This window comes from Astatotilapia calliptera, chromosome 16, assembly GCF_900246225.1.
Source record: "Astatotilapia calliptera chromosome 16, fAstCal1.2, whole genome shotgun sequence".
Lineage (NCBI taxonomy): Eukaryota > Metazoa > Chordata > Actinopteri > Cichliformes > Cichlidae > Astatotilapia > Astatotilapia calliptera.
The window spans coordinates 22,811,432-22,835,387 of NC_039317.1; the positions used below are offsets into that span (position 1 = coordinate 22,811,432).

Consider the following 23,956-nt stretch of genomic DNA (forward strand, 5'->3'; position numbering starts at 1 on the left):
ATATATATATATATATATATATATATATATATACATATATATACATAACATGTGGTCACTTTACATGTCCCTTGAGTACACGGTAACCCCCAATAGACTATGCCACTTATGTTTTGTCGTCACAGGGATATAATCTGGCAACAGCCTTAGAAATAAGAGGCCCCTTGTAACCTAATCGATTGCCGAGCAGGGAGGCAGACTGGGTCCACACTCTGTGATCCGTTTCTCTGTGTCAGACCAAGTTCCCAGAATAGCAGCTCGTGCTGGTTGTCTGTGGAGGAGATGGAAGAGGAAGTCAGTGGTGGATGTAACAACTGTTGCTTTTGCTGCCGCTGCGGAACCATACCTGTCAGTCCGCGCTGCATGTTAGATGTCGGACAAGAATGAATTCCGTTTCAACCCGAGACATTCAGTCTGGATCAGTGTGCAAGTTCATGGGATTATATAAACTCCTACGTGTTTAAGGTAAATTAAAAAAAGAGAGCGCGCGGGAGAAACCTTAGTGCGTGAATCGGTTTCCTGTTTGAACTAGGTAACTGCTTTGATATAGCCATTGAATTTCGTTCGGCTATCAATTGGCTACAGACGCTTCAGAGCTGCTAGGGGCGCATGTCTGCAGCAAAGGCAGACAAGGAGCGTCTGTCTGATGAATGGAAAGCCAGACGGGCTCTGCTGTAGACTGCGGTGATCGGATAACCTGTTGAATTGCAGCTGTCAGCCAGCTCCGAGCCTTCCAGGCAACACAGCCAGCAAAAATCACTTAACACGAGAAACAGCGCGTTGCCACTATAAGAACAAAAAGTCGCTTTACGGTTTTGTAGCTGATGGTTAATTCCAGAGATGCGCTGTTGCCAGCCAGGTATGCACTCTGTCCTTAGCTTACTACTTAACTTGCCTGATGATCTGCAAAATACACTTTTCTTGCCTTTTTGCTGTTTTTCTTAGTTTGAATATTTTTGGCTTCCTAAAGTAATCGTGCAGACAAAGTAGGAAGTAGTTTCAAAGTGGAAGGCCTTTATTTAAAAAGGAAACTGATAATTTAACTTATTATTATGGCTGATGGGACAGTGCCCCACGTTGGCTAGCGTTTGGACGCATTGCTGTTGTCGACTTTATCCGCCGTTTAGTTTGCCACTGCATCACATTATTCCTATTGTTGGCAGCAGCAGCAGCAGCAGTTAAAACAGATGAAGCTCTACCGGTTTGACCTTGAGTCACATCTCCACAGTAGCTTTTTATCATTGCCTATTATCATTACCCGCGGATTTCCAGTCCTTTGGTTGTTCAAAATAGCTTGGCTGCTCCCTGTCGCTATGGCTAATTCCTTAGGAACCGGTGGATCCAGTTTGATCCTTCTCTTTCTTTCCTTACCAACTTGTTGAGTTTTCCACTTCTTTGTTCCTACTGCAAAAGTCCACGGGGTAAGACAAGAGTCGTGCGACTTCTAATGGAATGCTTTACAGTCACATCCAGTGAGTGTATAACTTGGTGGGGCAGCGCGAGTGTCGTTTTTTTTTAATGTGGAAAACTGTGCGGGACGCACGCAGAAGAAGCTTTTGACATTCACCTGTAGGACACTATCGACGCGCACCTCCTCAACTTTCCAATGATTTTTTCTGAGCTGACTCATGTGAATTAGAGGATGTTTTTCGCTTTTAGTGGACTGCTAATGAGACGTGTCGATCTAAAAAGAAGTCCTTTCTTTCGTATTGAGACATCCCTGGACTAAATAGGCATATTTTACTCTTTGTTTCATTAAAGGGAGGTGGAGACACCTTGCCACCCCCTCCTCCGTCCTTGACTGAAAGCACCAACTAATTTTTGCACAAGGGAGACTCTTGAAGGTAATTATGTGAATATATATATATTTTATTCACTCCACATTACTTTCTTGTTTTACTTTCACGTTTCACTTTTAATTTTAGTGGCTTATCGTATATAAATAATCACTGTTTAAAAGAAATGGCTATGCCTAGTTGCTGTGACTATAAAATGGCCAAAGATTACCCCCATGTAGCTAAGAGGAGGTCTCATGTATGTACTGAGAAAATTGTGGCTGACTTCTTTTCACCAGTAAACTGTTATTAGAGTATCTAATATCTAATCATGGGAAATGAAAAAAGGGGATGTGGATTCTGCGTTTGTCTTGCCCTCTTTTCTCATTATTTAAGAGCTTAGTTGTATGTTCTTCAAGGAAGCCAGCAGCTGTGCAGTGATAGCTGTGCAATGATACAATGTAATGTTGTTGTGACACTCCACACGTTTAAATAATATCAGAGTTTTTGTTGTTGTTATGTGCTTCCAAATTCTAATGATTATAAAGTCACTTTGTATTTCTTAATTATAACATTTTTAGACTCAGCAATGAAAGGAGGTTGAGCGATAACGATTGAACCAAACTTCAGTTTCTAACATATAAAAATAAGAAATCCCATTACAACTTATTCATATGTGCCCCATTACACCAACACTCAGTTAAAAACAGAGCGTGCCTTACACTGCCCTTCTAGAAAGTTGAATGTCTTGTGTTTCGTTTTGAGGCGATGCCACTTATTGTGTTGGTTGCTTTGTCACTTTGTTTGGCACCAAAGTTCAAATTGTAACGTAATAAATTTTAGTGATTAATCTGTCAGCATGATGCACATTTTGGTTCATCTTCCCTTGCCCGTTTTGTTATTCGCTCAAATAGTTGAGGGGTTCATTTAACCTGAAATAAAGATAGGTGAAATGTATAACGTTTGTACAATGATTATGTAATTTCGTGGAAACAGGTGAATAAAGGAACCATGAAATCAACAATTCAACTTCTTTTTAGACAAGCACTCTTTTCATTGTAGAATGTGAAACTAAAACACGGCTGTTCACACATTTAAAATAGTTCACAGGGTAACTTGCTAAATATACATGACTACTTCTCTAAAAAGAAAACAGCACAGACCTATTGTTGCTGTAATAAACTTCTGTAGAGTGGAAGTTATACACACAAAGCTTTTTAGCTGCTGTGAATTGCAGTTAGTTTGCACATGCATTGCTTTGATCGTGCAGGTTTACGTGATCATTCATTGTGTCACTTAGTTTTATCTGTTTGTCTTCATCGTTAAACAAATGAAGAATTAAGACAAATTAATAATGTAAACGTTGCAGTAATATCTCAATTTTCTATTGCAGCACTCCCAGAGCCCTAGAAATGGAGACTTCCAAAGACTATCGTACTAGTAAGTCTTTACATGTATTATTTATTACATTCAATTGACACTGTGACCCATACATTATAAACAAGGACACACTATAACGCATATATTCAAATGCATGTTTATATTCTACTGAATATGAGAATAATAATGATTGCATCGTTATGAGAACTTTGACCTTAAAAAGTGGTTTTGAATTTCACAGTGAATCCAAAAATTTTCATTTGATTTTTAATTGATTTATTTTTAAACCATGAAAAAAAAACAAAGAAAACCCCAAAACATTTTTGCAATCACAACACAACATTTTAAGGGATTTTCCCCCAAGTGCAGCCTTTTTCCTGTTCACCCCTTAAAGTTAGAGAAAATGCATTAGCAACATCCTGTTGAACGAAGCAGATACTGGATATGCGCTTTGTGGTGCTCCATTGCCCTTTGCTGGTTTCCTTTGGGCAGGTCTCTTGAATATCTTCCCTGCCCCCCCCCCTCCACACCATGTATTTCGCTTTGGTGTGCATATTTCAAAACAGGTAGCATGTTGTTGATGATCTGTGGGGACTTTTAGGTCTTCATTTGGGGTTTGCGCTTGCAGGAACACACAGGCGAATAGTCTTGGAGGTGGAAAAAAGAAATGGAGGCTCTTTTTCTCCCTGCCTGTCGGTGCGTCACTTCTGAAATAATATTTTTATAATTATATATCTTTCAAAAGGCATACATCTTTGGAGGATACTAGATGGAATTGTCATTGCTCCCATATATTTTGACTTTCTCCTAGGTTTGGCGAGGCACTGTGTACTGTGGGTGAAAATTTAGGTCAAGTAGTCTACCTTTGTGTCACACATCATCACAGTCTCACTCAGTACTCTTCCACATGTACACAGCTACCCTACTACACTAATTCTTAGCATCCCCTGTTACATATAAACACTCTGTTTACACGTTTTCCAAAATCTCTGGGAAACTATGTTACAAATATAACAAAAAAATTGAGTGTAGTGGTTTGTAATTCCTACGTTTAAAAAAAAAAAATACAAAGACAACGTATCAAACGTTAAAACGTTAAAAGGGAGACATTATATTGTTCTCATGTATTTGTTTGTTTTAAGACACATAGATTAATTTCAAACTTTATGGCAGCAACATATTTCAAATAATTTAGGAAAGCGACATGTTTACCTCTGTGTTGCATCCCGACTTCTGCTAACACTACTCATAACCATTTAGCATACTATAAAAAAATGCCTTTCTAGTCTTGCTAGATAAAAGACGCAACTTTCTCGATGCTTTGTTTTGCGTTTTAAAAAATCTTTTAACTGTCTATTTTATATTTTATTTTTATCTGCAGCCTTCTCAACTTAGCATCAAGCCTCTTTTACTTCAAAGCCTCGCTGTTGTCATAAGTACAGAATGTCGTGTGGTATCGATTTGCTGATATAAGCAAGGTCTGTTCTGCAAAAGATGCTGGTTATGGTTATGCTGCAAAAGAAAACTAAAAACAGAAAACTGTGTATAACACTCATTGTAAGAAATGCCGTGTGCACTTATGAATCCCCATATGGTTTTGCTTTGGAACGGCACACAAGACAGTTTTCCATCTCATTTCTGTCCATCTTATATGAACTCAGGTCCGAACAAAGTGCTAGTGTTTTTAAATCTTGTTTATATAGGCAACACTTTTTTTTAATTTTACTTTTTAAATTTTTTTTTGCATAGTAATGTTGCTAAACTGTGTTCCACAGTGATAGTGGTTTTCAGTAGTATCCTGAGATTATGTAATGATTTCCTCTGGGCACGCGAACAGATTTCTCCAGAGTCTGTAGGTCTTTCAACAACTCTCAATGTAGGATTTTGTAAGTGAAAAACCTCCCCATCTTTACTTCTGTGGGAGTCCAACTAATCTGGGATGTTCGTAATAGCTTGTCTTCTCCAGCCGTTTGTTGTCCCCGATCTTCCTTTTTCCAAATGTATGGCTGGTATAAAACTCAGAAATTGCCTATATTTGACAAATTGAATAAGTATGTATGATATTGACACTTAAAACAAGTTATAAGAGCAGAAATTCCATTTGCTATCCTGGGACAATGATTGGACTTTATAAGCTATGCTCACTGTGTGTTAGTGAAGTCAGCAATTATTACACCTACAAGTTTCATGTGTACACATTTGTTCCTTTCCATTTGCCAACACATTAAATCATGTCAATTTTGTATATTACTCAAAGAACATTTTCTTCCGTAAGATTAAAGTGTTTGATATCCTAATCTGTTCATACAGATTTGACTCAGCAAACCAGGGGCACCAACGCAAACCTCAGTCCATGAAAGCATACGTGTGTGTCTGAGTCTATTATTTACCCATACCCAAATGTATTATCTATCAGCCAGTAAAACGTTAAAAGTTTGTGTCTGCAAACTCACTGGTTGTGATATCTATGTATCTATGTATCGATTGATATAGATTTATATTTCAAGGGGATTCTACTGGATTCAGTTCAGTTAACCAATTTTCATTCTCAAGAAACCAGTTTGAGATGATTTCAGCTTTGTGATATGTACTGTGGTCATAAATGGATGGAAATGGTCAGTAACAATCCCAAGATAGACAGTGGCATTTAAACAATGCTCAATTGGTACTAAAGGGCCCAAAGTGTGCTAAAAAAATTATTCCCCACCATCACAGCACCACCACCACCACCAGCCTGAGTCACTGATATAAGGCAGAATGGAGCCACACTTTTATGTTGTTCAAATGAAATCGCAACCTATAAATCTGAGTACTGAGGCAGAAATTGAAACCTATAACTTTCCAATCATTTGTTGTCGAGTTGTGGTTAGCCTGTTTAAACTCTAGCCCTCCGTTTTCTGTTCTCAACTAACAGAATGGCAGCCAGTGTCATCTTCTACTCTACTGTAGCCCATCTGCTTCAACGTTTAACATGATGTGCACTCAGCGATGTTCTTTTGCATACCTTTTTGTAACAAGTAGTTATTTGAGTTACTGTTTCCTTCAGATTGAAGCAGTCTGGCCATTGTCCTCCGACCTCTGTCATAAAACAAAACATTTTTTACAGAGGACTGCCATTCGCTGGATTTTTTTTTGGACATACTGTATTCAAAGTCACTTAAATCACTTTTTTCCCCTATTCTGATGCTCAGTTTAAATTTTAGCAGGTTGTCATGCAACATATACATATACATTGAATTGCTGCATGCGACTGGATTGAATTAGATATGTCTGTTAAAGATAGATAGATAGATAGATAGATAGATAGATAGATAGATAGATAGATAGATAGATAGATAGATAGATAGATAGATAGATAGATAGATAGATAGATAGATAGATAATAGGGGTGCAACGATATTCGTATCAATATTGAACCGTTCGATACAGTGCTTTCGGTTCGGTACGCATATGTATCGAACAATACAACATTTGTAATTTATTTTATCAACTTTCCTTCTGACGATGCTGTCTGTGTTGAGCGCTCAGTGAATCTGCGTTCGACTACTCCGCCTAGGCTGCACTGTCAAGCACAGATCCACTGAGCGCTCAACACAGACAGCATAGTCAGGAGGAAGAGGGCAGGGCAAGCTAGCGAGACAGAAGTTAAGCTCTCCTTGCAAGATGGACCTCCCCCACCCTCATTCAGATCTGGCGTTTGGAATTATTTTGGTTTTCATGTGACGTATGACCCTGAAGGTAAGCGAGTCATGGACTAAAGTAAAACAGTATGTTGGATGTGCCATGCAATGCTTAATTACATTGGTGTGAACTAGTGTGTTAGCGCAGTTAGCTCGTTAACGTGTTGGCCGTCTAGCCCCATGCACAGAGCGATCGGCGGTAGCTCGTTAACGGAGATTTGCCGTGTTGTGGCGTTAAGGTCATTTCAACGAGATTAACCTGAAAGCACTAGTGGGAACAGGACGAATATGACTGCACATTGCCGACATCATCCTAGTGCAAAGACAAAAACAACAAGCATGCTACTAACTTTAGCCGAGTCATTTAGACAGCTGTTAGCACGTGATTCTCCTTATGCTGCTGAGAATATAGCCCAGAAGAAGCGGATAGTATAGCTTTTATTTTGGAAAGAGACACTTCTCTGTAATAAACTCTCTTTTCCAAAGATGAGTGATTCCTCAATCAGATACAGGGCTTGCAAAATCGCTAGCCCGACGTCCCAGAGCTAGCATCTTTCCAGTCGGGCTACAAAAATCTCTCTGCCCTGCCCGTCGGGCTATTGTAGGAAAAATATATGTCAATGCTTTTGCATTCTTTCAGAAATGTAGCTGGGTAATTATGTCATTGGCATCGGTGAGCCACTGTCAATATGTGACATATTGAAATCGCGTTTGAATTTGCGCTTGTTTTTTTGCTTTCACTTTGCAATGACAGCACTGATCTGTGAGTGATGATAATTTGTGCACCAATTCCTCTGACATCGTCTTATTAATCGTTAGCTTACTATGCAAACATGACAAGTGAAATCTCCCGCAGCAAGCTTAAACATGTGAGAGGTTGATCGCGCAGAGAATCGCTGAGCTTATGTGAGTCCGTGTGTAAAAGTAGCAGTATATATATTTTAGTTCTGCTGAGCCAAATAAGACAGGTCGGGGTGAAGAAGTGACAGCCAAAGAAAAGCTTACCACAAAACGGAGAAGTTATGACAAATCAGACTATAAGGCAAAAAGAAAGTGCAGCTTTATGGTTTCATGGACAAAAGAATTTCTGTGGCTGCAATATGACAAGCTAAATAACCAGGGCTGCACATAAGTGGTCTGCAGGTGCGCATTCGCTGTCAAAATAAAAAACGCGCACAAGGGTTAGGGTTAAATTTAAAAACTGTACTTTTGAGTTAAAATATATATTTATAATTTTAATAAATGACAAATTAAAAAGGCATGAACATTTTTTTGTATCGAAAAAATATCGAACCGTGACACCAAAGTATCGAACCGAACCGAACCGTGAATTTTGTGTATCGTTGCACCCCTAATAGATAGATAGATAGATAGATAGATAGATAGATAGATAGATAGATTTGGGATTACCTAGATTACCATGGTACTGTTAGGTGTCTGACAGCATCTGTTACAGTAATGGAAAATCCTCCATGACAAATCTGGGCCACTCCTGTCTCCAGGACAGTATTGCCAAGGGATAGCCAACGTTGGTCACCTGAGATTTCCTCCAACCCCAACCTGTGCAACCTGAGCCTAGGCCCAGGGATTGTGTCTTGGACAGCATCTCCCAGTAAGCCCACTCAGTGAGGCTGTAACTACAATGGAACAATGCCACAGAAAAAGCTTGTCAAGTTAAGAGGAGCTGTCAAAGAGAGAAAAGATCTGACACAGATTTCTTTTTTCATGTATGCGGGGTCACTTTAGACATATTCAGAAAAAACAAATTGTAACAGTGCACCATTGTAGCAATTCACAGGAAGCATCTATCATATTCTTTTGATTTTTTACAGAGATTCCATAGCTGCAGCTATCCTTTTTAAATCGGACTGATAGTGTGGTGACACCACAATGGATACTTTACAGTATTTCTCACTGTGGCTCCTAAGGGGTCAGAAGGGGTGTTTGCCTGTTGCTACTGCATTGTTCTAGTGACCCTGATGGGGCCATGCTGTAAGGGGATAAGGGATTGGTTTGCTCTCCCTCTGAGTGGACACCGGGCTATCCATAGCCCGAGTTCTGTACAAACTGCTGAGAGAATGCAATTTGATCTACATTTGCTGAACATTATAATCACATAGGTGGGTAAAAACTTTTGGGTAGTTTGGTTTTGCATTCTGGATATTGACTACCTTAATGACTATTCAAAATAGGTCTTGAAATAGATCTGAGTATGAAGAAATTAATCATTTTCAATCTGAGAAGGCAAGCAGCAGAAGGCTTCTTCATCTTATTCAGTATGTCAAATCGAGACATTATATTTATTTCTGTTCTATTGTCACTATATTTACCTGCATTAAGATCATAGACCAGAAATAAGCATGCAGTAAGGTCTGGTATTTTGCTGTCACAGTCTCTAATGTCATCCTCAATAACACCATTTATTTTTCTCAACAGCAACTTTCTCAATCTTAACCTCAGTCTTTGAAACCTTTTGATGTAACATAACCAATTAGTTGCATATTTAACACAATCAAGAAAACTGGCATTTTTCACATAACAGTGGCATTTGTTGTTCAAGTACCGTATTCTACAGCACAATGCAGATTGCAGTGTTTCTGTGTCTCCCAGGTAACGGCAAATGCTCTCCTGGTAAGGAGAACTCGAGAATGTTGGCGGATATATCAGCACCTAATGGAGAGACAGTTCCTCAGGGTCCTAATTCCCCTGGTGGTGAGTGCTCAGTTATTAGATACACATTTCTGCAGTCTTCCAAGAACAGCTGTAGAATGAGCAGAGGCACTTTATCATTAAAAATCAGCATTAGATGATTCAGGTTGGCTATGCGTTAAGATATTTTTTCACAAAAAAAGTTTTGCAAGGAAACAAAGAATACTCTGTTTCCCATCAGTAACTATGGAATACATAACTGATACATTTATAATTGGTTGCGCCAGGTAAATTACCATGGCAGATGTGAGCAGATCAGAAAACAGATGCCTGTGATAATATTTCTGGTATCTTGCATGGAACACATGTTCATTTGATTTGTGTGGAAACTTTAAATTGTAAAAAAGTGGAGGAAAAGCCATCCAAAGCATGAAGCTAGAATGACATTCTTGTCTTAAATTTGAGAAGCTTCGTGAGAAAATTATCGAATAAAATATACCTGAAGACGAAAGCAGCGTTACCAAGGGGCTGTAGATTACACAGTAAAAGCTTGCGTGCAAACAATGTGCCCTGTTGCATCTTATATCATGTTGCACTTGGTCTGAAGTGTTGCTTGGTTCCTTTCAGCCTACTGACTTATATCTATAGATCATCTCTAGCAGTGTCACTGTGAAGCAGCAAAGTAAGAAAAGGGGAAACAAAGTAAGACAAGGGACCTCAGTGAAAAAAAGGGGAAGCTTATCTCCCACATGTTTAGAGATGCAGGGAGGTGGGCTGTGCGATGGTTTTCACAGGGAAATACTTTTCACCAATAAGAGCTGTTGTCATCGTCTCAGTTGCTTAACATGCTTGCCATTTGAGGTTTTGTTTCAAAAGAGTTGTGTTACTACTCATCATATACTGACAATAAGCACAAAGGGGTACAAATTTTGGTGCCAAATTTCTTAAACTTGCAAGCAAAAGCAGAAACCGTACGGGGGTTATATTTGTGTTATGCGCTGATTACACTCTAGCTGACTACATGACAGATTGAGGGATGCCTGAATTTCTTTTTTGGGGTTCGGTCACCTTCTCAATCAGTAGTGATCATGATTCTAGGTTTTCTGTTCACTGTATGAAAATTCAGATAACTCATAAATTGAACGGAGACGTAGTAATTATAAAAAACAGTATCTAGATGATTTTCCTAGCTGTTTTTGTCATGCGGATTGTTTCAAGCGTATCCTCATCTGACCAATCTTTGCATTCCACTCTGCCACACTGGAGAGACAGATGTAAAGATGCAAGGAGCTGAATAGCAAGGACGTTCAGGTCTGCTCCGTGTTGCCAGGATACAGCTGTCGAAGACAGGCTCGATTGCAACTTGGGTATTGGGATAAGTGTTCTTCTGTACAAACTGTGGCATTGAAAAACATACAATATTAGATTGAACAATGCTGTTTTTGTATGCATATGCATGGATTCAATCACTTGCAATGACCACATTTATGCATATCTCATATTGGCCTGTGAGAATTAACTTCATGTCAAAGAGAACAATTACTAACTGCTGTCTAATGGGAGGCTTTAGTAATCCAACCACATATGCTTATATTATTGATTTTTATAAAATCCCATAATAAGATAGCCAGGATTGTTTAGTTGTAGTTGGATAATGTATACTCCTTGCCTGTGCAACCTATAAAGCCCCAAAAGCTATTTACAAGATTTTATGTAGTGCCTGAATGTTTTTTAAAGCACTTCAGGCTCATGTGATTTTTTTTAAATTAAAAATATAATTTACACAACAAAAGCTAACTGACCCCTGTGCATATTACTTTGATATTGCTACATATGACAGATGTACAGAGATCAAAGATATCAAATGTAATAAACTATAAATGTAAACACTTTATTTTGCTTGTTCATGGCGTATTTAAGATAGCGTTTGTGTTTAAATGACTGAAGATGATGTTTTGTGATAATGTTTTGCTGTGTTGAGTTTGTTGATTTTATTCTATAAAGAGTAGAAGACCTTAGAAAAATATTACAATTAGTATTTTTATGTTAAATTATTGCTAAATGCTTGTAACCAATAACTAGAAACTAAGTGATACGTTTCCCGCCAGCTCAGATTCAGACACATATACATGCAGAAGCATGCAGACCCACACATGCACATGCGCACCGGTGCACGCACATGCACGCATGCGCACACGCACACACACAGATGCACTCATAATATTACACAATATTTTGCTTTTGCCATCCAGCCGGTCTCACACTGCTATTGAGCAGCAGCCAGAGAAGGCCTCTGGCACTCCCTTTCTTCCCAGGGACAGCCAGAAACTAGACCAGCCTGTTTTATTCTTTTTTTTCCCTTTCTGTCTCTTCTTGTCACCATGTCAAGTCAATGCTATCTATGAGATCAGTTGGTATGTAAAAATGTTTTTAATTTTAATTTTAATTTTTTTTAATTATTTTTATTTATATTCTGTACCTCTAATCTTCTCTATCTCTAGCCTATATTCATTTTGTCTACAGTACATAGCAAGTCCAACACAGATTAAATCAGCCCGTTGCACTCCAATTCAGTTTACAGAAGTGACTCGGCCTTGTGGCTCAACCTTTACCTTCACCTAGTTCATCTCCATCCATTACAATTCAATCTGACCAAATTTATTGTAATGCATATTTACCTTTGACAGAGTTGTGTAGCCAGCCTGGGTTTGGGTATGGTTCATGATCGCTGTGGACAGCATTTGTATAGTAAAAGTAGATTTTTAACTCTCCTATACACCTAACATTTGCCGTGCCATCAGGCTCATCAGGATTGTACTATGCTTTGTTTTTTCAGAACTGACAATTAAGCAAGAAGAAGAAATCATGGATGAGTCTGACAACAGAAGTCCAGCAGTGGAAGAAATAGGCCAAACAGGGGAAGAAGGAGTAGCACTAGAGGAATCCATGAGTGGCAGCCCAAGCAACGTACAGGATGGGTTATCTGGGCCAAATGTGACAGCCGAATCAGGAAATCGATCAAACGGTACTCATTTTGTTTTTCCAAATGGCATTAAAGGTTTTTAAATAAACCTTTTAGCATAATTGACATATCTTTTATAAAACTCTTTGGAGATGAATGATCCACAAAGAATTTATCTTGTTCCGACCATTAAACCAGCAGGGGAACCAGCAGTTTCCACTCCTTTAGAGTGAGTCAGAAACCATTTGTTTTCCTCGACAGTGGGTGTGGACTGCCGTCTTTCTTTCTTTTTTCTTTGGTTGAAACAATAGCCCTGTCTTGGAATTATTATCAAGGGAAAAAAATATCCTTGGAATCCTCCGCAACAGGTTTCAGTTGACGCCATGAGTACTCTGGTTATCACAGGTCATATTTCTCTTTTCCATCTCCAGATTAAAAGTAGTCTAAAGTAGTCCATACATATATGTGCTTGTGTATTAGACACTGTAGCACTTGCATTTGTAACTTTACTTCAGCCAAAAGTATATTTAATGCTAATGTTAATGCTGATTACAATATATTTTTGATTCCTTAAGAGTTTCCAGAAGAGAGTCGCAAGTACACTACGCTCATGTTATCAAGTTTTTGTGTTGTAACTATGTGATGTATTATCACGGTCAGAAGTTGTACTGAATAATTATTTTGTTTGTTGTTCATTGGCAACTACCAAGTTGTTCAAAGAGTCAAATACCATGTCATAATAATTCGAATGACATATTTTAAAATATTAAGGGAAAAAAAATCCAGTTATAAACAGTGTCTTCTTAGGTTTGTTGATACTTTCAAAAAAATATCCACAGTGATTGTGGCATTGACTTCCTGTTCATGAAACTCTCAGGAGACAGGCCGTTCCAGTGCAACCAGTGTGGTGTGTCGTTCACCCAGAAGGGAAACCTGCTACGACACATCAAACTCCATACAGGTGAAAAACCCTTCAAATGCCCCTTCTGCAGCTACGCCTGCCGGAGGCGCGATGCCCTCACTGGTCATTTGCGCACTCATGCTGGTAAGTGTTCTCCTCCTCAGCCCCTTTTCTTCCCTTTTTACTTGCCCACTTGTGCTAACCAGAAGAGACTTTGTGTGTATATATATCTACATATATATCTATATATATATAGATATATATATATATATATATATATAGATATATATATATATATATATATATATATATATATATATATATATATATATATATATATATATATATCTATATATATATAGATATATATATATATATATATATATAGATATATATGCAGTCGACATAAGCATTCGATATTGAGGTACACTATTTTAAAAAGCCCAAACCCTTTCAACATACTATTAACCTCTTAGGTAGTATTTATGCTGGCTGGTGAGGCCATACCTTGTCTTTTAGATAGATTATGTCTTCTTTTTATCTGCGTGTTATATACGGCACAGTGAGTGCTTTGTGGTTAGGTACCAAGAAACACGCTGTTCCTTAGTCGCTAAGGAGGAAACTATCTGTCTGTTGAGAAACACATGGGGAGTGCTGGCTGTATCAACTGTAACCCACTTTCCTATATGAGGATGTGCTCTCCCTTTTGTTGCGCCTTTGAAATCAAGGTCAGACAATACCGTCATTTCTGTCTGTGATGCCCCGCAGGGTTTACTCATATATAGTTCTCTTTGTTAAAGCTAACTTTTGTGCTTATGTGTATGCCCATATGTTTATGTACAGTTTCGTGTGCGTGCAGGTGTAATTTTGCTCTTAGAAATCCTTACTTACATGATTCCTTTACACACATCTTATTTATTTTTGTCACATTTGTCACCTACCTTCATTACCATTTTCTTGGTTACACTTCTGTTGATCTGAATTTGTTTGTCCTTTCGTAGACTCTAAATTTGACTCTTCCGAACATCGATTTGGATATTTGACCGACGTGTGTAATCTTGACTCCCTCCCTCTCTGTGTTCGGGGACTATTCATTATACGACTATTGGAATCCTGGCATTTGTGGTTTGGTGCCCTGCCAGGAAGAACAGGTAGAAAGAAAAGAGAAATACAAAGCTTTGACAGAGAGGTCAGATGATGAAAACGGAAGACTACGGTGAGAGACAGTGAAGACAAAGGCTAGATTAAACCTTATACTGGAAGATGACATTTTTCATTCAGGCACAGTTGATTGGTAAAATAGTAATGCAGGAAAATCAGGTGACAGGGTTTTATATTATTTAAGGTCTAAATTCAAACAGGTTTTTATTTATTATCCAGATGGCGTCAATAAAGTGGGTCTGAGTTCACAGTGGACTGTTTGCATGAATAAGAATAGCACCTGTAATGTGTCCACTCAACATCTGTGCAAGATTGTGTGTGGGTGGTTATATAAATATGAAAAAGTAATGAAGCCTATGTAGTGTGAGTGAGAATCTGTATAGCCACTGAGAACAAGGGAGTGAGTCTTGTTGACTGAATACTGCCTACTCCACTGTTAGAGTACCACACGGCTGGAAAGCAAAGGCAATTATTTCCATGATGACGTTTCATTTTGAAGTAACTCTTTCATTACCAAAATGAATATTGCTGAGATGACCCTGCATATACACCACACTTCCACACTACCCACACTTTGATAATATTGAAACCTTTTGTCATTATGCAGTACTCTTGTAACTGTTCATACTCAGAAAAAAAAGATAATAAACCCCAGTTTCAAGTTCAGCCCATACAGTGTCATTCACAGACCACAGAAGTACTGAATGACATATACGGCAGAAAAAAACTATTATTCTTTTAAATGATTCACGCAAGAAATGTAAGATTGGCCATGACTGGTCATGTCATTGTGTAACAAGTGGGTTTTATTTCATTCACATCATCAAAAGGAAAAGTCCAGCACAGACAGCGTAACATTTGGAAACTTTTCTTTTTTTTTAATAACTCCACTCGCCTTTTCTATGTGAGAAAGAGTACTTCTGTTAACATGTGAACTGTCACCTAGCTCTAAATGTGTGTGTAGTTTGTGTGACTGCTCGTATGTGTGTTACAACCTCCATGCTCAAAGTGAAAGGTTTTGGGTTTCTCTGTTCTCACAGTGAAAAGAGCACTGGATCACATCTTCTTCTAGTAATACTGTCACCATGAGTCTACATCACTTGGCCAAAGGTGCCATGTTTGTCATATTGGTTAGCTGTTGTGGTCTTCAGTTCACTTCATGAGTCATTCTAATTTTGAGAATACTCTGACGCAGGACTCAGATCTTTCCCTCTGCAGTGTCTGGGATTTCGCTTGTTGAAGCATGTTGCAATTATTATTTTTTTTAACCATTTTTGACTCAACTTACATGTCAGTATGGAAACAGCTCGTGTTGCTCACAAGTAAGCTGATAACTAACTGCCCGGATAGTGTACAATAACTTCTTTAAACAACAGAAATCACCTCCAATAATTCATTGGTGTGTTGAATGCTTGTTGAAGCAAACGTGACGTATGAAAGGAAATGAGTGGACTAAGACAGATGTAAAGAATGAGTCTTTATATTTTCACTCTTCTTCGTAGGAAGGAATCTAATTAAATAGAACAATGAATCACACTCCACCTCCATAGCAGTTTAACCTGGAGTTAGTTTCCTACCGCCACAATGGGATGCATGATCAATTCCATTATTTACTCATGCTATGCCTCTGCAGTGGGAGTTTGCTGCACAGACCAAAGCGTTTTGAAATGCAGACTTTATGGCGCAACAGTCTTGGTCGCCCACAACTTGTGTTTCTGTCTGGCAATAGTTGTGTGGAATCACACTAGTAGTGGAACCTCCATGATCTCAGAAGCTTGGTCTTGGTTTGTTTGTACTACTTACTGTTCACAGTGTGTACTACTACGCACCACCTAAATACTGCGGCACTGGATACTGCCCACTCTCTGTCTACAGCGATGAATGAAATTAATAGACTGAATGTTTTTGCTTTTAGTCGGCAAACCGCACAAGTGTAACTACTGTGGGCGGAGTTACAAACAGCGGACATCTTTAGAGGAACATAAAGAGCGTTGCCATGGTTACCTGCAGGGTATCGGCTTGGATCCTAATGTCAACAGTGGGCCTTACACAGGTAAAAATAAATTCACTAGAATTGAAACCAGTAAACGTACATATAATACAGTAAAGTTAATTCTTGAATGAACTGGAAATAATCCTTACCATTAAGCACTAATGACTGATATATTATTTTGCGCAACTTTTGCTATCTGAGTATACTTACAAAATACTCAGATAAGTTATTTATTTTGCAAATAATAATAATATAAAGCTGCACTTGCCCTAAGCAAAATTCATCTTACTTTTATTCTAAACCCGATCATTTCTTCATTTATTTTTCCTTTTAAACACCCAGCTGTATTCGTGCTCCTTCTTATCACCTGTTCACTCCTTTTAAGGTGACGTTCCAAAAGAGCCAAGGCCCATGCCAGAGCCCACCATGGCCACCTTTGATCGGCCACCTGTTATTGAAAGACTGCATAGCAATGTAGGCAAGAGGAAGAGCACCACACCTCAGAAATTTGTGGGTGAGTCATACATGCATTTCAGACATAGTCAGCAAATCGACTACTCTAATTACCACGAAGATAAAAAACAAATGTTTCATATGATGTTTTATTCAGAGGAGTGGGGTGGGAGGGGGGGGGGGAGGTTGGGGTTTAGCAGTTGAAGTACCAACTGAAATAATTTGTTGTATTATGTTCTGCATGCAGTGATCTTTTTTACGACTCTGACCTACAAAGCATGCCTATATGCTGTTGTTATCATCTAAATATATTATTGTTCAACAATGAATTGATTAATTTAATTGGTTTATAGGAGTCTTGCAAATGATTTTACTTGAGCATTAATAACATGTTATTGTTTTTATCAGCTTACCCGATTTTATTTTTTGAGCTTACTTAGTTTGATTTGTCTTCCCCTTGTTCCATAGTTTTGCATTATATAGTATTATATAATATCACACAATAGCTTTGGCCTACAGTTTTTTTTTAATTTGCCACACTATTAGAAGATGAGATTGAGCAACTAGAGCAAGCTGACTGAGAGGCAAGGAAGTGTTTTTTTCACTCTGTGGTTACGTACACCTGTAACTTTGCCATTGCTCTTATCGAGAGAAAACAGCTTACCGCATCCCTGTTCTCGAGGGGTTAAACACTGCAGTCGTAGATGGATGGGGCTTTCCACTCATTAGACTCAAACATCATGCACAAAATGTGAAAAACAAGTTCAAAATATCACCAAGCCATAACATTCACTGTCTAGAATGGAAATTACAATCAGTATTTGCATTTGTACATATTAATTTTCCTTCTTGACTGAAGATAAAAATAAGAGTATTTTTGCCACTTATGCTGCTGCATCTATATATATATCTTATTTTAACAAGAAATTGCCATCATCATTATTTACATGCAGTCATGAACTACTCTGCTGTTTACAGGTGAAAAGATGCCTCGCTATAGCTATCCTGATATGAGCTATGACATGGCTGTTAAGTATGAGAAGCAGTCTGAAATGATGCCACCCCACATGATGGACCAGGCTATCAACAATGCCATCACATACCTGGGATCAGACACCCTACGCCCCATGCTCCACCATCCAGGTCCTCCACTTTCTATGGCTGAGGTGGTGCCTATTGTGAACCCACTCTTCCCCCATGTCCTGCCACTGAGCCAACGAACAGAACGTTCAGGAAACTGTGACACACTACCAACACAGCCGCCTCAGCCCCATGAGTTCCCCGGTCATCCCACCTCAAATGGCCCAACTGGTTTAACAAGGCCAGGTAAGCATCCCCAACAAGGGCAAGAGGAGTCACCCAGCAACAGTGGTGTTGAATCTGCTGACTCAGCTCGCAGCAGCCCTCAGGAAAGGCAGGGATACCATGGCAGCAATGCCCCCGTGGGCCTCAGGTCTCGTGGCAGTCCAGCAGTGGTCTTTTCAGGTGAGCGGATGAGAGATGCATCACCTAGAAGTGGGGCAGGATTCGGGGTTGGGATAATGCGACTGGCAACAGAGAGGCCTGTGAGCCAGGAAGGGATACGGGTGTTTGGACGGGAGGGCCAGGAATTAAGGGCCTTCCAGTGTGAGCACTGTCGAGTGCTCTTCCTGGACCATGTCATGTACACCATCCACATGGGTTGCCACGGATACAGAGATCCACTGGAGTGCAACATCTGTGGTCACCGGAGCAAGGACCGCTATGAGTTCTCCTCTCACATAGTACGGGGTGAACACACCTTCCAGTAAGAGGATGGGTAGAAAATTGAGGGATAGACAAAGAAGTGAAAGGAGCAATACCCTGATATCCGTCCTTATCTCCTCTGAGACTGTATTGTTGAATGGCATTGTAGACAAGTGTAGCACAATCACAGACTTTCTTTTTAAGCTACTTATTGCGAATCTGAACAGTTTAACAATCACATGAAGGTATGGGCCAAAGACACATTTTGTACTATTTAATTGCGATTAATGTAAAGGAAGGACTTTTTTTTTCTCAAAATCTTACTAGATTCTATATTAGAGCAGCTGTCAAAGGGCATTGACAAGTGTTTTTCTTTTTTTCATTTTAGTCTATTCTGAAGTATATTCTTTTGTGTTTTCCCTCTCATCATGCTTTTAACCGTTTTTATTCTGAAGACATAATGCATGCATATAGATGGTATATTAGAACTTGTTTCTGCCCTGTGGGCTCAGTGTGGTTGATAAAAATCAGTTTCAGATTACTAGACAAACGTCAAGGCTGCAGGTGGTGTATAATGTCACTAAAAAACATCACTATGTTTGACAAAATAGTAGCACTTATTCATTATTGTACTTATAAAAAATTTGATCATTGATGCTATCAGATGTTAGTAAATATACTGAATGCATTCTGGTTCTATTCTCAGTGGGTATGCAAGTGCATTGCTGCCTAGATTTAGAAAATGCTATTAGCCCCCATAAATATATATACACCACCTTATCACATTTTGTAATTCAGAGTAAATTGTCTTGCATATCATTATAAACAATGATAAACAATGTGATTTCCTGTGCAAAAGCTCAGGAGAGTCTTTTAGCTATTGCTATCTGCCTATCTGATAATGAGCAGTTGAAAATATTGAAGGCATTATTATTGTATTATGTTACTTTAACTCTCTGCAAATGGTGCATGTTTTAGCTTACCATATCATACCACCCATGTTTTTCCATCTCTCAGGGGCTTGTAAAGCATTTGTGAACCATTAGCGCAGATAAAGAAAACCACCAACTTCCTGTTGGTGGCTTGTCTATTTTGTAATTTTAAAATCCTGCCAAATAAAAAAGAGACTATCTAAAGCAACATATGAAAATGACTTTAGGGCAGTGTTTAAGCTGGTAAACATAGTTGAAATATCTTGATTGGGGAAAAAAAGTGTTCTCCTCTGTTTAAGAGAAAAACATGTTGAAAAGCACAATGTCTAGTGTGTTCTTGAGGTTGCTTAACAGAGCACTGGAAACACAATGAATTATCTCAAATATTTATCTAAGACAAATTTCAGTTTGTCTTACATTTTGAAATGATCCTATTTATAGTTCATGAAACTGAAATTGTTGCTTATATTGAGACATATTTTTCTCTGTTATAATCAGTCACCATTTAAATGCAAGAGGACATAAGAAAAATCACTCTGAAAGTTAAACATAAAAACTGTTGCCTAGTCATTCTTGTTGTATCTGTGACTTTTAAAAGTTCAGTTGAGGGCGTCTTTTTTTCAATTGTTTTCTTTCTCTACACTTTCAGGGTAAGATGTCCAAATACCTTTTTAATTTCCTTTGTACTTCTGCGGAATACTACTGTGTCCTGTTGACTCAGACATTGTGTTGCTTACAGTTTGAGTACACTGCTATATTCTTAAACTTTGAGTATAAAAAAAAACAACTGTCAGAAATGTTGTCCACATGGACAAAAAAAGCATGATGGTGGTATAGAAGCCCTTAACAATCTTGAAGTCATTTAACTACCTGGCTGCAGTATGATTCTTTATGGCAGTGGATACCAAAGTGACAGCACTGGATGTTCTCTATTGTACCTCACTTTGTGCTTTACTGTATGCCTTTCCTTTTGATCTAATCCACTTTTTGAATTAATTGGGATGGTCTGTCTGTCTGTGCATGTGTAATATATTCTTTCATCCTTTTTGTAGACATGACTAATATGGGGAAGTGTATTTTTTTCTAAGGCTAAATTCCTAAAATTGTCATGTGATAATATGGTATTATCGACCTGATCTTGTTTGTTTAAGGCTGCCCCTTCTCCGCTCCTCATAAGCCCCATCTCCCACACAGATACACACTAATGTCTGTTCCTCTTCCTCATTCTCTGAATGTTACTCTTTGCATCGCCATAATGTCACCAAATTCATGTATGACCTTTTACAAAGGGGACCACGAAAGAGACAGCATGAGCAGGAGGCGGAGTTAAAGAAGCGTACCACGTACTACTACTCTGAAGGCTCTTTTGATAGTTGTAGCATCCCAAATCTATAGAGTAGGAGTATTACAACCTCCGAACTCGCTTGTCCATCATTTAGCAGTACATTGTCAAAGCCAGTTCTTTCAAAGTTACTGTCTCTGCTGTGAAAGGACTCCGATAAGACTGTGCTTGGTACAGTTGGTCATGCACTTTATGTCTCTTTAAAGCAGAAATGTCAAATGTTTTCTAGTTTTAATTTTTAAGTGTTGTGACTGTTTCAAACGATCATTGTCAGAACAAAAGTTAGACTTTTGTTTGAGGGAAAAATCTTGAGCAGGACACTGGAAATTAGGACTGTGTCGGTTTTTGCTCTGCTGCCTGATGAACATGTACTTTTTTTAATGGACTCACAAAACCGTTGGCATTATGAGTTTTAAACATGTATTGTCTAACATTATGAGCAGGCTATTATGCTCTAAGGCTAAACTCAGTGAACTTTTCTTTTTGTTCAGTATCTACTCGTAATCAAAAGGCAGCTTTTTCTCTGTTTACATGTTGCTTCTTTTCATGCGCAAATGGTGCCCAGCTTGCATAAAACCTTACTATTTGTAAAGTTTTGGCACTAGAAATTGTTTACATCTTGCAGCTGTGATATTGACTCTGTACATTCCTCTGTCATATTATTCCTATTTTTTTTTCTAAAAAAAGAAAAAAGAAAAAAAGGAGTCAGTTTATTTATCCTGTGATAAAATCTGTGTTAAGGATACCTTGGTTTTCTCTCCTTATCCCAGGACAGAACAGAGCTTAAACTAAATGTAGGATAATATATTACAGGGTTTTTTGTTGTTGTTGTTGTTGTTTTATTTTTGTTTTTTTAGTTACTCTTTAGTTACTTACTCTCCAGGTTATATTTAGTAACATCCTTTGGGGTACAGGTATATATCACAGTTCCAACTATTTACTTATCTGTTGACAGATTCTTGACTTACTCTTTTTCCTTTACTGAAGCAGCCATATAAACAAACAAACAAAAAAAACAAACCATAACAAAAAAAAGTGTCTTCTGTCAGCTTTCCTAGTGAGTGAGGACTTTACTTGAACGATTATTGCTATTGTTACAGATCGGGGGGAATGTTTTTGTACAGTGTGGTAAATGTCTATTTTTCTGCTGAAATGTTGCAAATAGTTTTGTGAATTTTGTGTGTTTTTTTTTATTTAAAAATGTTTACAAAAAATGTAAAAGGCAGGGTTCCGGGTGCATTGTATTTTTTAAGAAACAGTATACAAACAGTGTATATTTTGGCACTGAAAATGAACATTTATCCATATATGTGTGCTGATTGAACAACTTTGATATCGATACCAACTTTCTGATATGAGGGCTCTCAGGTATTTACATAGGATGTGTATTTTTAAGTCTTAAAATATGTGATTTATTTATGAAAAAAAGATGCATATTGAATTTAATTTCTATGATCATTTCTCTTGACTTAAAATAGTTTAACACTGAATATGGTGAAGGAAGTTGGAGTATTCTTAAGCCCCTTTTTTCAACAGTGACCATACATGAAGGCACACTGCTGTGAAGAATTCAATGTATATTTTAAGGCATGACTTTCTCTCTTCTCTATACATGGTTTTACTGCTTTGCCTATTTCATTCATTTTTAAACAGGAAGACAAACATAATACTGTGTTGTTTTCTGCAAAACATGCAAACTGTACCTTACTTGCAAATAAAATTCTTTATTGCAAGATAAAAATTGAATGTTGAAATCTGTTGATGCAACATTAAAGAGCCTAAAGGTCAGAAAACATCCCTAAAAAACTATTCAACTTCCACACTTTTTTTATTGTTTGAATTTGAATTGTTTATCTTACACCTGCAATGTTGGTTATATGTAAAGGTATTCTAATGTTTTTCACAGTTGAAATCGAAACGCACAAAAGACCAAATGATCATCAGGTGACAGTTGAATTGGTGACACTGGGACTATGTTGAGACTATGTTGTGTTTGAATGATCTTATCAGCCAAAGTCATGTTCTTTGGCGATAGCTTTAATTCTATAGAACAGTGTACCGAATATGAAGAAAGAATTTTCTTAGCAATCTCTGTATCTCTACTTCAAAATCTGCTTTCTAGTATAAAAAAAATAAAGTATATGTGAAATATATTGATTTTATGTGTACTGAATGTGCAGTTTAATTCTTATAAAAGGCCAATTTCATAACCATGAATAATAAAAACAAAGAGATAAATAAGCCCCAGACTAGTAAGTAGTAATATATCTTTTAAAATAATTGAATAAATAAATGTAACGTGATTTTTTTTTTTGTACTTGAAACTTTAGAACTTTAACCAAGCGCCAAATTCATATTATTGCTAAAAAATATATATTTGCAACACAAAAAATAGCAATACAAAAATCAGCATTTAACAGCTTCAATAACACAACACTGATGAGCCTATTTGAGGAAATGGAAAACCACAATGTAAACTGTCTGCTGTATCTTTTATCATGGTAAGGAATAATTTCTAAAAATGAAGTGCGCAGCCAACCCTCCTAAATCCTTACTGTACAGCCACAGAGGCTTGCCTTCATTTGCAATGTAATGACTGTTTGTTCCACTCCACTCTTTGTCTGTGAACAGGTGGTTACTAGAGCCTGTTGAAGCCTCAAATGTCAGAGCAGTCTTCCTCACCCCCTTACTTCTTTAATCGGTATATTGCACACAGACACCCTCACACATATTCACACAGCAAACACATACTAAATCAAAGCTGCGTGAAGGCGGTCGCAAAACTGAGAAGTGCAAAGCCTGAACAGACCCCAAACTGTATCTTTTCATGTTCAGATTCCTCCAGTTTTCTGCCTGTCAGTTGATTGTTTGCTCCCATCTAGATGATATCTCTGTTTGAGTCATACTTTCAGCATAGGAGTGATACACCTGCCCTCTTTGTGGTACTGTTGCAAAAAAAGAAAAACAAAAAAACAAAAAAAAAGGAAAAACATATTCACCCAT

At 38.0% G+C, this 23,956-nt stretch overlaps 1 protein-coding gene across 3 annotated transcripts; it reads left to right on the plus strand.

The window, feature by feature from the left end:
- Positions 1 to 283: 283 nt before the first annotated feature.
- On the plus strand, positions 284 to 23,062 carry ikzf2 (IKAROS family zinc finger 2). 3 transcript variants are annotated; one of them, XM_026145241.1, is made up of 9 exons: positions 284 to 465; positions 1,762 to 1,844; positions 3,169 to 3,215; positions 9,446 to 9,547; positions 12,321 to 12,509; positions 13,324 to 13,491; positions 16,424 to 16,561; positions 16,887 to 17,015; positions 17,933 to 23,062. In XM_026145241.1, exons 3-9 carry the CDS (start codon positions 3,188 to 3,190, stop codon positions 18,742 to 18,744), a joined length of 1,566 nt encoding a protein of 521 aa, XP_026001026.1. In that variant the 5' UTR covers positions 284 to 465; positions 1,762 to 1,844; positions 3,169 to 3,187; the 3' UTR covers positions 18,745 to 23,062. The 3 variants fall into 3 exon arrangements, with proteins under 3 accessions (XP_026001026.1, XP_026001029.1, XP_026001027.1); XM_026145242.1 differs by lacking the exon at positions 284 to 465 and adding an exon at positions 611 to 859; XM_026145244.1 differs by lacking the exon at positions 9,446 to 9,547.
- The last annotated feature ends 894 nt before the right edge of the window (positions 23,063 to 23,956 follow it).

Bases quoted from the DNA above. Each gene is read 5' to 3' on its own strand.
- ikzf2 (XM_026145241.1), top strand. From the start codon at position 3,188: ATGGAGACTTCCAAAGACTATCGTACTA. The intron at 12,510-13,323 runs GTACTCATTTTG...TGAAACTCTCAG, and splicing joins ATCAGGAAATCGATCAAACG to GAGACAGGCCGTTCCAGTGC. The intron at 16,562-16,886 runs GTAAAAATAAAT...ACTCCTTTTAAG, and splicing joins CAACAGTGGGCCTTACACAG to GTGACGTTCCAAAAGAGCCA.